The sequence below is a fragment of the Channa argus genome, chromosome 9, assembly GCF_033026475.1.
Source record: "Channa argus isolate prfri chromosome 9, Channa argus male v1.0, whole genome shotgun sequence".
Classification (NCBI taxonomy): Eukaryota; Metazoa; Chordata; class Actinopteri; order Anabantiformes; family Channidae; genus Channa; species Channa argus.
In genome coordinates, this window is record NC_090205.1 from 14,497,697 (window position 1) to 14,512,555 (window position 14,859).

The following is a 14,859-nucleotide window of genomic DNA, read 5'->3' on the forward strand; positions in this document are numbered from 1 at the left end:
CAGATGTAGCCATAGTTGTGCTTCTCCCAGAGTCTTAGAGGATATCTACATGGTTTTCAGAACCCATTAAGTGGCATTTTGTCATTGTTTTGCAGGTTCTGTCATACCATGCCACTTGCTCCAAGACAGAAGTAGACAAATTCAAGGTAACAGATATTCACAGTCAGCATCATTACATTTGTCTCAGAAATCCATTTATTTATCTCAGAAGTTATTGTACATAATGCAGGGATTCAGTTTGTTAACTATGAGCTCAATGCAGATATTAAAGTCACAAGTCAAGTACTAACATTGCCTACATAGCCAAACCCCAATGTCTTTGCATTGTTGTCTAAAAGCCATTAAAACAAATTAATGACACTCTTGTCTGTATTGTGCATTAAATGCACAGCAATGCACAATTTAAACTCTATTGTGTGAAAGTTGTGAAATGCATTAAAGGAAATGCATTAAATAATTGTTAGACATCTGTTGGTTTTTCTTAAGTCGGGATAGAACATCTTTAATCACCAATGTTTACACCTGTTCAAGTTAGCTTAAAGCTACAGTACCCATTTGTTGATCTGCAATAGTCCAACTAATCCTTACCTTCCCAAATGACAAATGTTAATATGTTCAGATCTGGTGTTTTCTGTTTAGTACAGTCTCTTGTGTAATTAGTATTGTGTATTGTGTATTGTTACAAATGTTTTTTTCATAAAATTATAGAACAAAGCAATAGCTTTAAAGTAGACACATGTTTCTAATACCTAAAAAGTAAACATGCTTTACAAGAAGGTAAAATTAGTATATTGAGCTCATCGTGCATTTGTTTTGCTCATTGACCCTTTAATTAAGATATCTTTTTTCTAATTAAAATTCAATAACTCATTTACTTTAATGACAAATCGAAGGCAACAGAGAGCAATTATTGGCAGCTTGTCTTCTAGACTTCATTCTCTTGTTCTCTGAAAGAAATGCATTATATTACTCCAATCAATAGTCATTTTCAATGCATCATTTATTTTGATGAAAAAAATTAATGTATCTGCATTTTTAATTGGCATGACATTTCTAAAATATAGATGTGACCTAATTCTCCTGTGTAGGATTTTCCCCTGTGGCCATTACTGCAAAGTAGGAACCCCGGTTTTTGTGTGATCTTTCAGCCCCCTTATCCAGCCTTGTGCTCTGATTTCTGTGCCTTTTCCACACTTTCTATCATAACTGCTCTGCATATGGACCCTCAAAGAGTACATTTGACTGGGATTCCACTAAAGTGCAAATGGCAGTTGCAAAAACAGTAGCTGACATTTTGGGAATTAAGAGAGAGACAAAAACCTGCTGACCATTTTTGAGCAAAACATTTGGCTGTGGTGGCTGTTAGTAAAGAACGGATTAGAGGAGACAGAAAGTACTGTACTGAAACTGGATTGTAACACAGATTGTAACAGAGCAATGAAATGCAGGTTGCCCTGCATGAAGTGGTTGTGTTCTAAATGCTGACTATAACCAGAAATGACAAATCTGCTCATAGTGCTCATTAGACCAAGACAAGACTTGACTTTCTTCAGTATGAATATGGAATCATGTATGTGAAATCCATTTTTGCTTTAGTTTGAATAATAATGAAAAAAAGCTGTTGATTATTGCTATTACACAACTGTCAATGAGCTGGGAAAGTAAACCACAGTGAAATTCTTCATTATAAAGCTCTTTCATTATAACCCTCTCCAAATGAGTCCTCAGAGTCTTAATTACCATGTCTCTATATTTCCATGTATCATCTGAAAAACAGCATTTTCTGACCTTTACACCCTCTTTTGCTCTCTGAACTCATATTCTCTTTCTTTATGTTTTATTCCACCACAATGAAACAGGCTGCTAAAATTCCACTGGTTTCTGAGCTTGGCATTGATAAGTTGTCCTTTGACGATTTCTCTCTGGATGTTGATGCCATGATAACAGCAGCTTTAAGGATGTTTATGGAGTTGGGAATGGTGCAGAAATTCAAGATTGACTACGAGGTAAGACTTCTGAGTTTCTTTGTCTCTTTCCTCTGATTTCTCAACTGAATTTGAGCACTGTTCCTTTTGTATCCTCACAACGACTGTTGACCTCTGTGCTCATCTCTTTTCATGTTTCCTCCACTAGACACTGTGCAGATGGCTGCTGACTGTCAGAAAAAACTACAGAATGGTCCTCTACCACAACTGGAGACATGCCTTCAATGTCTGTCAGTGCATGTTTGCCATGTTAACGGTAAGGATCCTGCTAACTGCAGATCAATAGATCAGTTTTAGTCAGACAGGTAATGATGATTTATATAGCATATAAATTTGCACTCTGATGGAAGACTAAGCTACAATGAGGAGCCTTCTCCCCCTTAATGAACATATATGGATTTATTTATTTTTGTCCTTTTGACTCATTCTGTAAGTTCTGGGTGGCCACATCAGGTCATTAGTCCGCATGTTGATTTGGCACAGATTTACTGTGCCGGATTCCCTTGGGGATGGACTGTTGGGGGTTCGATGTCTTGCCCAGGAAAGACATGGCACAAACCTCCAACCCTATGGTCAGTGGGCAGCCACTCTACCAACTTGGCCACTGCCATCCCTACTTTAAAACAATGACTTTGAAAAACGAACTCCATTACATTAATTTGACAGCAACTGTATAATTATGAATTAGTTTATAAATTTGAATAAAACAATAAGTAAGCTTACTGACATATTACTGTTCATTGTTGGATTTATCAATTGATTAAACCAGTGGTTCCCAATTCTTTGAGCTCAGACCCCTCAAAAAAGACACCATCTGCTTGGGAAAATTTTCTCACCTTTAAAAAATGATTTCCCCTCTGAATTTCTTTAGATTGTTTCATTTTAATAACTGTTTTGGATTCAGAGAGATATAAATGACTAAACTTTATTCAAGTGCCTGACACCTAGGTTGGTATGTTCTGAATTAAATAACAGTGTACAGTAAAAAAATAGTTGCATCAGCAATAAAATGCTGATCATGAACAGTCTACAATGTATTAGTAGTATAAACCTGATCATCTGATTTTAATGATGCATGTATAATGCATGTATAATGTCTGCTTTTAATTTTGATATTGTGCATTAAGTACATTTTGCTATTGATTCTTGATGTACTTTTGTATTTCTATAATTTTTATTTTATTTTGACAGTCAATTTTTGTCTTAAAAGTGTTTTTATATGTTTGGTTGGTAGTTTTATTATAAGTGAATTATATCAATAATCCTTGCTGTTAGCATGAAGTGAAAATTGTCAGGTGAAAAACAACACCTGCACAAATATGTGCAAATACTGACATTACTAACTAGCTGTTAGCCAAACATCAGTCATCTAGTGCTAATCAATAAGTATAACATAAGTATTTTTTGTTTCCCTGTTATTATTAAAGGTATTCCATCATACATTTCTGTTTGGCCTGTGTTCAAATCAGGCCAAACAGAAATTAAGTTTAAATGCTGACTAAGTATACACATATCCAATTGTGCGCAGAGGCAAACTAGAGATGTTTGTTTGAATAGAGTCTCCAAGAGAATTACTTCATGTAATTCCAGCAGGCCTTGCTCTTTAGGTCCTTGGGGCAACACACTCTCACACACTTCTATATTCACACACGATGTAGTTCATTTAATCAAGTACAGCATTAATGCATGGTGTCCCATCTGAATTGATTATTTGCAAAGGGAAATGAAATTGTAACGTGTAAGCTGTTCTGGGCCCCTCCACTCTACTGCCATGTGTTTTAATGAGTGGGCTGAGGGCCATGCTATCTTTGCTGCTATCCCCATGATGACCTATAGTGACTCACTCAGCACATGGCCTCCAGAACTATTCATCCAAGCCATAAATCTCCCTATGTGACTGTTTTACTGCAGCCCCACTGGCATTTTAGGGAGATACGGCTTTTTAGGAGGATGCAGTGTTTTCCATTTTTATTCAATGTTCTCCTCATAGTTTCATATAATATGAGAATAGGAGATGTGGCTCAAGTGCTCAGATTACGTATGTATGTATTTTGTGTGTGTGTGTGCTTACTCTCCTCTGTGCTAATCAGACGGCAGGCTTCCAGGAAACTCTGACAGAGGTGGAGATCTTAGCTCTTATTGTAGGCTGTGTGTGCCATGACTTGGACCACAGGGGCACCAACAACGCTTTTCAGGAAAAGTAAGTTTTCCCGCTTCCTCTTTCTCTGTGCCTCTGCCCTACACCCACCTGCAGCAGTCTGCAGTAGTCAAGCCCAGATCAGCAAGAGTCAAGTGGCAAGTTGTATAATGCTTATATAAGGGTCTGCTTAACAAAGAAACTGTAAACACCGCTGACTCTGAACACATTTAGATCACTGGGTAAAAATGCCTGAAGTTGGTGTTCTCTGCCCTTACTAAGGTTAATATAGTAAACGCAAGCTGAAACCATGACAGAAACAAGGTGGAAGAAAAACATAATCATGAGCTGAACAGAAATGAGTGCTAAACAAAACAGTCATGTCACGAGATGGTGCTATCCAGCTGATTGACTGGCTCCCATGTGCACCCTCTTGAAGTGTTGGTGTTGACGTTTTTATCACGTAAACTGTCAAAGTAGTTAGAGTTTTTGTTTGTTAATTTAAGATAAATTGTCTGAATTTAGATCACTGTTGACTTGGCTACTGTAAAATTACTTTAGGATGACAGAAGACAAAGGATGTAATAAAGCTCTTGTAGCCAATACGAGCTTTTCGCAGTAAGCACTTCACAATTGTAACAGAATATCTGAGCCTTTAGTTTATTACTATAGCAGTGTGTTTCATCTTCAGCAGACAATGTAACATTTTGCATTTCCTTATGCATGCCTGCATATTAGAGTTTAATCAGAATTTAATTTGGGTTAAAGTTGAGATATGCTTTATTTAAGATTAATCCAATGACATAGTGTATGAATTGCTTATAACTATCATAGCTTGTACCCAGTCCACCAGATTAAGGCATAAGAAAATAATTTGACTAATTCATGTATGCTTAAACAAATCATATTCAAGAGCATTACAAATCTGTATTTACATCATTGTAAAAAGTGTATGCAATTGTGAAGAAGTTGCTTACTTAACATTTAATGTAAACACACTCAAACATACTCTATAGCTAAACATCATTACTTTTACCTTGTAATTTATTGTTTTATTACAGATCCCAGTAATGAAAACCGTATTAGCATCTGAACACTGAATCTTCTCATCTAAATCTAGAAAAGACACTAAAAACAACTTAAACATTTGCTCACACAAAGCAGACGAAATCAATCACTAAAATTTCTAAACTAAGTAATTTTAACTTTAAAACTGAAAGACAATGGATATGGCTCACTTACAGCACACAATATATACTCTCATTAGTATTTCCTTTCTCCACATTTAATTATGATCATATTGAATGTTGAATTTCAGCTGCAGTTCAGCTTGGGACTCTCCGGGTTCCTTTTTTATTGAGCCAATAGTTGCCAACAAAGTGCAGAGCGAATTGGTGAGGACAGGCTTTGTTTCTCAGTATGTTTTGAATCCTAATTACGTTATCCTCTTCTTTCTCCCTGTGTGTTGTACTGTGTGTGTGTGTGGCAGGACGGGCTCAGCCCTTGCTCTGCTTTATGGGACTTCTGCTACATTGGAGCACCACCACTTCAACCATGCTGTTATGATCCTGCAGAGTGAGGTGCACTATGTTATTAAATCTGCTGCAATGCAGTTAACATGCAGGTTCTTCTGATATCTATCACTGTACTTTGTGATAATGCATTACATTACAATAGGTATTGGGTGATCTCAACCATTTTCAGCAGGACTTTTAACGATCAAACACTTTTCCTACATAAAAATTCCATGTTTTATACTTATTTTATGACTGAGCATAGTTTTCAGTAATGACTGCAATGACCAAAAACAAAATGAGTTTAATTTACTTGTACACGTGTGCAGGTGCCTAGGAATTTAGTACATCTAGCTTAAATTAAAGGAGCCTAACACAACAAGATTTTAGATTTTACAAATAGGTTAGACAAAATAATAGAAACAGCTGTTCTACAGCACGGCAAACTCTCTCCTCTAAAATAACCATACGCTTGTGTGAACATCTCTGCAAATATTGCCAATACATACCAAACTCTTTAAGCTCTTGTCAAATAACCTAATGTAATGTAACCTATGTCTATAGTGTACCAGAGATTGGATAAATAGGGTGCAGTTACTTGCCTGTCTGTTCATGTGTGCCACGGTATCCCTATTGCTTTTTTTATTTCTAATTGTGTAAATTAATCAGAATGTTGAAGTCCATTTAATATTAACAGTTTACAGGCTTACTGAGCCTGAAGGTAATCACGTGGTGCCTCAGTGTCTGCTGTATGTGAGTAACTAAACAAATAGCTCATGCTCCTCACAAATCCATGTAATGACAGAGGACATAGATTTGTTGGTAATTGGTTGAGAGAAAGATTTTAGCAGGTGACTGGGTTTGCATGAATTTTTAAATAAAGATATTTTGAGAGAAAAGCTGAGACGAGGCTTAGCAGGGTAGATTCCAGTGGATTCATTTTCCTGGTACTGACAACATAGTAACCCAACAAATGTTTGGTTGGAATATCAGAATGGTGTCTTTTGATAGTGAGGTTGAGCTGTCACTGTCCTATTATTATATAAATGAATAGAATGGCAAAGAGAGCTTAGGATTCAATCCCCCAGCTCATACAAATGATTAATTAAAATGTAAACTTTTAACTGTCTCTCCCTCCATATCTCTTTTTCCTCTTGTCAGTCTCATTGTTTTTTACTCCTCCCTCCTTCATCCATTACAATTTGTGACAAAATGATAAAAGACCTTTTTGTGTCTCTGCTGTAACTTGGTTAATTTATATGGAAACAGACGAGCTGAGACAATCTTTAAGCTACTATCAACATTCAAAAGAAAAACAATGGTCATCCAGCTTTAAGATCTTGTTTAATTTCTGCAGATCATTATCATTTTCTCATTCTTGTCTGATTCTGTGATCATCTCTAGATTGTTTTTTCTGCAGACTCTCCATCTGTTGAAATTATCCTCTAGAGGAGGGCGCCTAAGTGTTGAACAAATGTATATTAAATGATGGCAAGAGGCCTGTTTTAATGGTAAAGACTCTCAAGTGAGGGATGATGCTTACTTATTAAGAGGTGCTTAAGAGTGACTGGCTTCTCTGCCCCTCTACACTGAACCATTCAATTTTATTGCTCTACGGTTCTTACCACTAAGATCTAATGGCAAAAAGGCCTTCTTAATAAGAGACTTTGTAAACACAAACTCTCGCCTTGTACACTCATTCAGTGCTCTGTATATAAAGTAGATACTAAATAGTTTATATTGAGAATGTGAAAAGTTTTTGTACACACATTACAGGTGACACTTTGCATAATGGGAATTTCCATCAATAATATTGTTTGTAGAAATGTGAGAATCTTTGAGGGCTAGTGTACAGCATAGTATATAGGCGGGATTACAACCAGTGATATTAGAAGCAGTGTGAAGCAATGTAAAGCACTTTGAGTGCCAATAGGTAGAAAAGAGATATATAAGTGCAAACCATTTACCATAATTTAATATGTACTACAGCATTTGCATGTTGGTTCACTGTCATTGCTAACAGGGACACTTAAGTCAAACAGAACCATTTGTAATGGTAACACCTGTTTTTGTCTGTAACACTTCATAATGTCTGCTTTAAACTAGAACCAGAGCTGCTCCTTTAATCTTGTGACAGCTGATTTTATTTAGCCAATAGCAAAGTTTTTCACTAAAGCAGAAGTGAATTGGCTTTAACCTGATGTTGCACCCGAGGAAAACTTGCACTGATGAGATGGAGAATGACAGAATATTCAAATCACTGAAACTATCAGAGACATGGGCAGCAATTGAAGGTATGGAACTAGGCTATAATTTACAGTGTACTAAAAAAGTATACACAAACCATTTTGGGACAAAAACATACATAACACCTGTATGGTTATTTTGACATCTATAAACACAGTGCAACAACAATTTACCTGTTTGCAAAGTAAATTGTGATAAGTGGTTTATTTTCGGCTGATAATTTAGAGTAAAAATGAAGTCAAATTGTACCGTATCAGGTTTTTTAAATTTATTTTAAGGACTTATGATACAACAGTAATGTCAGCAGTCTAATATAATGGTCAATCGATTGATGAAGGAAAAAATAGCCCCTAATTTATGGAACAAATCATATATGTTTTGTTAAATAAATGTTACTCTTCATTCCACATGTCTGTGTGCAGTTAAACACAATATCTCTATTTGTCTCCACAGGGTCACAATATCTTCTCCAACCTCTCATCCACAGAGTACAGTGACCTTATGCAGCTGTTAAAGCAGTCGATTCTGGCCACAGACCTCACACTTTACTTTGAGTATGTTCTGCTAAACACAGTGCTTATTAAACTGCTAAATCGCCTTAGTAAGACGTCCTCTGAGTCTAATGAGACAGTAACTGTTACTCAGCCTGTCTGTGGACAATATTTACTGTATGTTGGTAGGCTTCTTTTAGGTAATACCGCCCCCTTGTGGATTTCATGTCATTTACACCTGTATTTACAGATTTTCTGTTTACCTTTAGGAACAGAAACACCTTTTTTGAGCTGGTCAACAAGGGGGAGTACAACTGGAATGTGAAGGCGCATAGAGACATGTGCAGGTAACAAGCTGCACAATAAATAGTGTCTTTGTCTCCTGATTTGTTGTGTTAAGTCAATATAAATACTAGATAAAATAAACCTGTTTGCCTGATTTCCTCTCAGATCAATGATGATGACCGCATGTGATCTTGGTGCTGTCACTAAACCTTGGGAAATATCATGCAAGGTGAGTAACAACTTCTGTTGAGATTAATAATTATAATAATTGTTAGTTGCAAAAACCCTCTTTTCTGATTTTTTTTTTAGGTGGCTGAGTTGGTGACTAGTGAGTTTTTTGAGCAAGGTGACAGAGAGAGATCAGAACTTAAACTCACACCCTCTGTGAGTACATCGAACAATCTCTTGTTTCATGCTTTTGCAGTTTGTTTCACCTTCATGACCTCCATGAGTTGATGAAGCTGAAGATATATTTTCTCTGTAGTTTCAAACATAGTGACTGCGTAGGAAACATGAGAGCTTGTGTCTCCTAGTGTGAGAAAAGTGTATTGTCAGCTTGACCGCTCCACTGCCTCGCTGCTGTGGACAGTGAGACAGTTTATTTTTAAAAAAGCTCCTCCTGCAGAGGATTCAAAGCAGTACTGACCTTTCTATTTATTCAGCCGTAAACACAGGAGGCCTTTTGGTGTAGGCTGTAGCCCAGATAATAAATTGTCATTATTTTTCTCACATGTGTAAAAATAGCATAAACATAAACAACAATAGGAACAGACTTTTGGCCCTAATTAAGATGCTCGTCTTAATTCATACCACATTCATACTCTTCTCACAACTCCAAAACTGAAAGCACTGTCTGTTTGATAGAGGAGTTTTGAAAAATGAACTGTGTTGCATTTTTTTTTAAGATGAAACCAACGGTTTTCTGGGTGCAATTAAAGGTTGTTGACTAATCGAGCCAGGCCACATTGCCTCCCTCTGAAATAACTAATGCAGTAGCCTCAGGTCTGCTGCTTGTGTCGAACCGTTACCACTGTGTGTGGGTGTTGGAAATTAAATATTAACTTCTAAGTCGTAGCCCAGTAACTATCTCCAAAGCACAGCCTCAGTAGAGCCTCTTAAGTTGATGGTGCAGAAGAATGAGGGAGAATAAAAAAAATAGGTGAAATAAACCCAACCATTCTAAGAGAAAGAGACATATTGTCTCTTAACACTAACAGCAGCACTTTAGGGACTGTAAGCCTGACTTGTAGCCTAATATTGAGCAGAATCAAATTTCTTCTTTGTTTTTCCAGTGCAAGCACGAATAAGAGTGAAACTACATTCTGTCTTTTGTTTTTTAGGCCATCTTTGATCGAAACAGAAAGGACGAGTTGCCAGGGCTTCAGTTGGAGTGGATTGATGGAATTTGTGCGCCACTGTACGAGGTAACGCTTTAACCTTCAAGCCTTCAATGTGTGCCACTTGTCACACATCCGCCTCTGACATCAGTAGTCACTGTCCTTCCTCAGCTATTGTGCCCCACTGACGCCAGCAATGAAACTGTCATCAACAACTATTTAACTTTCTCTTCCAGCCACAGATTTGTCACTAAAAAAGAAATTCCTGTTTTTATTAAAAGCTCTAAAACAAGTTCTTTTCAGAGTACCAGAATGAGTGGGCACTTTCTGACTGCAAGAAAGCTCAGAGGCAGTGGAGTATGTGAATAGAGCTGTGATGTTAGTCGGGTTAAATCCCCTCACTAAGACAGTGTGCTTTGGGCTTCAGTGCACAGTAATGAAATAAGGGCTGACTCTTGACTGTGTGCTTTTTATGAGACTCCCTGAACAATAGGTTCATTTAATTGTAGGATACTGGATCAGCATATACAGCATCAGAGTCAGAGCTTGTGGTTATATTTCCGGGAATTAATGGAAATCTATACAGTGTCCTTGCTGGTATAGTAATCTGTGTGCGTGTGTTTGTGAGTGACGTCAAGAAAGACTCACCCGCCCCTCCCACTGCTGGCAGCAGCGGCTGTGTGGGAGGAAGAAGGCGACTGACTTACTGAGGAGATCAGGTCTGTTAAGAGATCAGGCGTGTTGCAGGCAATTTCATGAAAGTCAAAAAGAAGAAGAGTTGTGAAAGGAGTCATGTATGAAATTGTTCATTCATTATTACAGCACTGGCTGATTTTCTCTGATACTGTGCTGTTAAACCACACAGTAAGACCTTCTTTCTTTTTAGTGACATATTAAACACATTACTCTTAGCCATCATGAGCAGAAATAGAACCATAGATCATCTTCACTTCTATTGAATTATCCCAGGATCAGTGTGAAAACTTAGAGCAGACTAATCTGTGCCAGGCTCTGGTTTTACCATTGTTACTGTCTGTGTAGGGTAGATAAAAAGCATCAAAGCAGTGTGTGTTGTCTGCGTGGGGGGCTTGTCTCCTCACTGCCTCGTGTAAAAGGCTGATGTTTGGAGAATGCAGATATGGAGCTCACGATCATGCTGCTCCCTATTAAACTTGCAAGCAGGAGAACAGAGGAAGTTCAGAGGCGGCAGGGTTTTTGTCCGTGGGTGGAAGGGATCTCATTCTTGATCTCGCTGATCTTCTCCTGGTGGTGGCTCGCTACTTTGTCTGCATTATGTAACCCTCCATCTTTATACCCCAACATATGCTGCTCTCCCTTTCCTCTTCTTCGGAGTCTGCCTCAATGGAATAATGATGCTACACAAACCAATGACGGAAGCAGAAATATGGACAAACATTATTTCAAATCATGGAAATAAAAATCTATATTGTGCTTTTATGTTGTTCGGCAGCGCAGGGAATCAGCATCATAATTAATTTCACACATGTTCTAGAAGTTACAATAATATGAATGACTGAGTCACACAATATTGCATATTTTATCATCTTCATCAAAAATCTGGTCAGTGGTCAGAAAGCATATTTTCATAAAGAAAGTAGACTGAACCTGGCCACACTATAGAGTGTTTCTCCAGTCGACCACCTACACAAGTTTCAATTGTACGTATTAGTGAATACACGTTCTGAATATAAATCCTTCTCAAAACTGTGTGTAAAGTTCAGCTAATTGGCAGCTTTTATTAGATGATTCTTCTACAAAGTATTACAACTGATTGTTCCTTTTCATCTACACAATACACAATTCTCAGTCCTGCTGTATACTACTTCAATACATATTTATTTAGGTAAGATAACTCATTGTGTGTGTGTGTGTGTGTGTGAGTGTGTGTGTGTGTGTGTGTGTGTGTGTGTGTGTGTGTGTGTGTGTGTGTGCACTGTATGTGGTAAAGAGTAAAAGAACTCATTATTTTGAATGTGAGGACCATACCCACATGTTAAATTTCCATATGAAGCAGAGCTAATGAAACAGTAACTTATTATACTGATTTACCCGGAAATCCAACGCAAAACTAAAATCCTTCATCTTTCAGGTAATTTATTTAAACGGTGGATAACAACTTTGACTACTCTTCCACTTACAGTTAGACAAAAAATGACAAAGGAATCTCAGTCATACATGTGCTTCTAATCTTAAGAGAGCAATCATTTAATGGTCTGCAGCTATTAAATGATGGTGTGTTGCTGTTATTATAGTCACGTGTCCTTTGTATTCTTTCATGTTTTTCATATAGTGCAGTAGTATAATGTATTGCTTTTATTGCCTAAGTTTGTGACTACCATGCATTACTAACCTATTCAAGTCCCACAAAAAAAAGCAGACAATCTTTAAAAAAACTGGACATTTGTAAAACAAATCTGTTTGACCTTGGGGTTTAAGATCAAACGATAAATATACAACAATGCTGAATGTTCTGGAAAAAATAAAAAAACTTCTGGTGTACTGAGCAACGCAGGCACAACAGTTTAATATAGGAAAACAACAACAGCTGACGACAGAAGCATTGTGAGAGCTGTGAGGAATAACACAAAAAAAGAGTCAGTGACAAAACCGACTGCCTCCACAGAGCAGGGCGCGAGCAGAAATAGAGACTTCATAACAAAAAGTGCAAAAATCTCATCAGCAGTAGAATTCAGACAGCCAGGTTGGACTGATGAGACAAAGATGAACCCCTGCCAAAGTGATGGCAAGGCCAAAGTGTAGGAGAGAGGCTGTGCTCATGACCGAATGGGCAGAAAGCAGTGAGTCACAGACTTGCAGTTACTGCAAACATGGCATATAAAACAACATTTTGAATTTTATTTCCTTTCATCTAATTTAAGATGCATTTGCTCACTTAAAATTCAAGCGGGCTACAATCCTGAACTTACTATCCTTTCTTCTTAACCTAAATGTCTTCAGTGTACAGCTAAGACAAATCAATTGCTGAACACAAGTATATGAACACTTCCATCGTGACCATGTTAACATGCTGCTGTTTTCATTGTAAGTCAATGCACTGCTGTCATTGCTATGTCATTGCTATCATAGCTGTGGACTCTTCGATCTCAAACAGAGAGATGTCAAACATCACCTGGGTACTAGCTGTGACTGTTAGGAAATTCATGAGAGCATGAGAGGCACGAACTGACCTGCTACTTTTGGTGGTGTTTTTGTTTTGTTTTGTTATTTCATGTTTTTTTTTTTTTATCTTCATTTTTCTCTCTCCCATATTCATTTCTCTCTAGACTCTGGTCCAGTTGAATCCCAAACTTCAGCCGATGCTAGAAATGATCAACGTTAACAGGGGCAAATGGGAGGAACTGAATAAGAAGAGACAATGTGGCCAGAGTGTGTCTGCGAGCCCCTGCAGTCGCGACAGCACAGAGACCAGTGGCTGCCCAGGGGCCAAAACTGAAAACACACCCTGCTGTAGCAGCAATACTGATGGTTCACCACCTACACCTGTTAGTTAGCTTCTGGTGCCACCTCCGAGCTGATCTCTTAGGCTTCTTTCCTCTTAAAATGCAGCCTGCTACAGAGGCAGTGCAGTGCATGCAGAGGTTCTTGGGCTCTGCTCCAGTTCGCTTTTGCTACTAGACACTAGACTTGAGACTTTCCTTTAGACTTGAGTGCGGCGCTGTCATAGAGGTCTTTCTGCTCCCTTCGGTCTTCCTGTGCTGGAGGGCTAACAGAGCTCAGTTTGGCCAGCTTGTCAGAACTGCTACAAATCAGCTGATGAAACCATGTCAGAAAGAAAACTCAAACCACCGTGTCTACATGTCAAACCAGTGACTTAACACTAACCATTGCACAGATTTGCCACCCAACAAGGCATGGAAAAAATTGGTGAGGAATGTTTGTCTCTACTTTGGGTCAGTTTGCTCTCTTAGCATTTTGTCTGGAGTAACATATTTTTAGTAGATTTGTAATTATGCTATTTTGTCTGAAACTGTTTAAAACTACAGGTTGTTTAAAAACTATAAGCTGAATTGTAATATAGCTTTCTGAAGGATAAAGGTGTGTTGGAAAAGCAGGACCTGTGACAGTGCTTGCAATGCAAACTGAGTGCTCTGCTCCTTCCCTTCCTGTGCCTTGTTTTAAGATCCTAATGAAAAATGCATGGCCTCCTCACCAGGATTCTTAGAGGGTAGGAAAATCCATGTTGATCCATGACATATTTTTGCCACACTTTGTAAAACCAATGAGTACAGTTATGTCCTGATCCCACATTCCCTACAAAGCATTAGCATTATGTAATGCATACGGAAAACTATTTTGCCCAGTTTTATAAATGCAGGGTTTCACTTGTGTCTCTCGTTCTCTTTCTCTCTTTCTCTCTTTCTCTCTCTCTCTCTCTCTCTCTCTCTCTCTCTCACACACACACACACACACACACACACACACACACACACACACACACACACACACACACACACACACACAATGTGCCTTGATAAAGTTGTTCTATAAGTCATTTCATCTACTGATTGATTAAGCTACACTCAAAACAACTGCTCAGATCTTTCAAAAATACACTTATTTACTTCCTGGTGGAGACTTTGAAATAAGATCAACATTGTCTTGAGTGTAAATAATGAATCTTAAGCTAAACTCAAAAGCTTGTTAGCTTAACATAAAGATTTAAAATGTAGGAAACGGCGAGCCTGGTTCTATCCCAAGGAAATGAAATTGCCCACCAGCAGCTTAAAAATTAATTTATTAGCAATTTTCGTGTTTTTTCAAACTACAAAGTTTACAATTGGCAATGGATAATTTTACAAGATCAAACTGGTCAAGCTCTTA

General features: G+C 37.9%; 1 protein-coding gene across 3 annotated transcripts in view; it reads left to right on the forward strand.

Annotated features, from left to right (window-relative positions):
- pde11a (phosphodiesterase 11a) overlaps positions 1-14,500 on the forward strand; it is a 67,156-nt gene extending 52,656 nt beyond the window's left edge. For all 3 annotated transcript variants that reach the window (XM_067517325.1, XM_067517324.1, XM_067517323.1), the window contains 11 exons: positions 96-146; positions 1,860-2,006; positions 2,134-2,241; positions 4,076-4,185; positions 5,612-5,702; positions 8,337-8,437; positions 8,644-8,721; positions 8,825-8,888; positions 8,969-9,043; positions 10,000-10,083; positions 13,302-14,500. In XM_067517325.1, coding sequence (XP_067373426.1) covers positions 96-146; positions 1,860-2,006; positions 2,134-2,241; positions 4,076-4,185; positions 5,612-5,702; positions 8,337-8,437; positions 8,644-8,721; positions 8,825-8,888; positions 8,969-9,043; positions 10,000-10,083; positions 13,302-13,529 — 1,137 coding nt within the window. In that variant the 3' untranslated portion in view covers positions 13,530-14,500. The remainder of the gene's footprint in view (positions 1-95; positions 147-1,859; positions 2,007-2,133; positions 2,242-4,075; positions 4,186-5,611; positions 5,703-8,336; positions 8,438-8,643; positions 8,722-8,824; positions 8,889-8,968; positions 9,044-9,999; positions 10,084-13,301) is intronic.
- The last annotated feature ends 359 nt before the right edge of the window (positions 14,501-14,859 follow it).